General features: G+C 42.4%; 1 protein-coding gene across 4 annotated transcripts in view; it reads left to right on the top strand.

Moving 5' to 3' along the window:
* The window catches only part of LOC106880702 (septin-5), a 78,627-nt gene that overhangs the window by 47,016 nt on the left and 30,673 nt on the right, over nt 1-938 (top strand). For all 4 annotated transcript variants that reach the window (XM_014930774.2, XM_014930775.2, XM_014930773.2 and 1 more), the window contains exons 3-4: nt 363-449; nt 698-821. In XM_014930774.2, coding sequence (XP_014786260.1) covers nt 363-449; nt 698-821 — 211 coding nt within the window. The remainder of the gene's footprint in view (nt 1-362; nt 450-697; nt 822-938) is intronic.

Raw genomic sequence — 938 nt, 5'->3', positions numbered from 1 at the left:
GTATTATTTGTTGTTTACAGTTGTTGTGGTTGTTGTTTTCTTTGTTAATCACTGTCGTCATCATCATCATCGTCATCATCATCATCATGGTCATCATCATCATCATCATCATCGTCATCATCATTGCCACTACCAATATCATCTTCATCAGCATTTGTGGTCATCGACCTCGCCAACGTCATCACCACTACCAACAACAACAAAACCACCGGCATTACCACCTCCACCTCCACCACCACCATTATCATCATCACCATCCATTATCTTCATCGTCACCACCTCCACCACCACCATCATCATCACCACCAACACCATCATTATTATTTTTATTAAACTTTTTATTGTTTTGTTATGCTTTCCAGGAGAATCAGGTTTGGGAAAATCCACCTTGATAAACAGCTTGTTCCTCACAGAACTTTACAAAGACAGACAGTTGAACAATGTTGAAGGTAAGTCAGCCAAACGACCAATATTCTTGTTCCCTCAGGTGTTACCGTTACTGCATATAATACAGGTACTACGATGTGTATAATGTAATGTATTATATGTATGTGTGTGTATGTTTATGTATCTCTGAGTCTTGTCCACCCCCCCATGTCTCCATGTCTCTCATTCTCTCAACCATCACAATGTCTCTCTCTCTCTCTCTCTCTCTCTCTCTCTCTCTCATCATCATACGATCATTAATCTTTCACAGACCGAATACACAAGACGACACAAATTGAAAAGAAGCAGTTGGAAATCGAAGAAAGGGGAGTCCGCCTGCGACTCACGATCGTCGACACTCCGGGTTTTAATGACTCTGTCAACGGAGAGGACAGGTAAGACCTGTCGCAGCCCTCGGCACATTTGACAATACCCTTTTCATATTAAGAAACACATACAGGTATATGGTGGCTGTTGTGGTGGTGGTGGTGGTGGCGGCGGCAGTAGTAGTT

This window comes from Octopus bimaculoides, chromosome 26 (genome assembly GCF_001194135.2).
Source record: "Octopus bimaculoides isolate UCB-OBI-ISO-001 chromosome 26, ASM119413v2, whole genome shotgun sequence".
NCBI classification, from domain to species: domain Eukaryota; kingdom Metazoa; phylum Mollusca; class Cephalopoda; order Octopoda; family Octopodidae; genus Octopus; species Octopus bimaculoides.
Note: the sequence above shows the minus strand (reverse complement) of the source record. Positions and strands in the feature narration are given on the sequence as shown.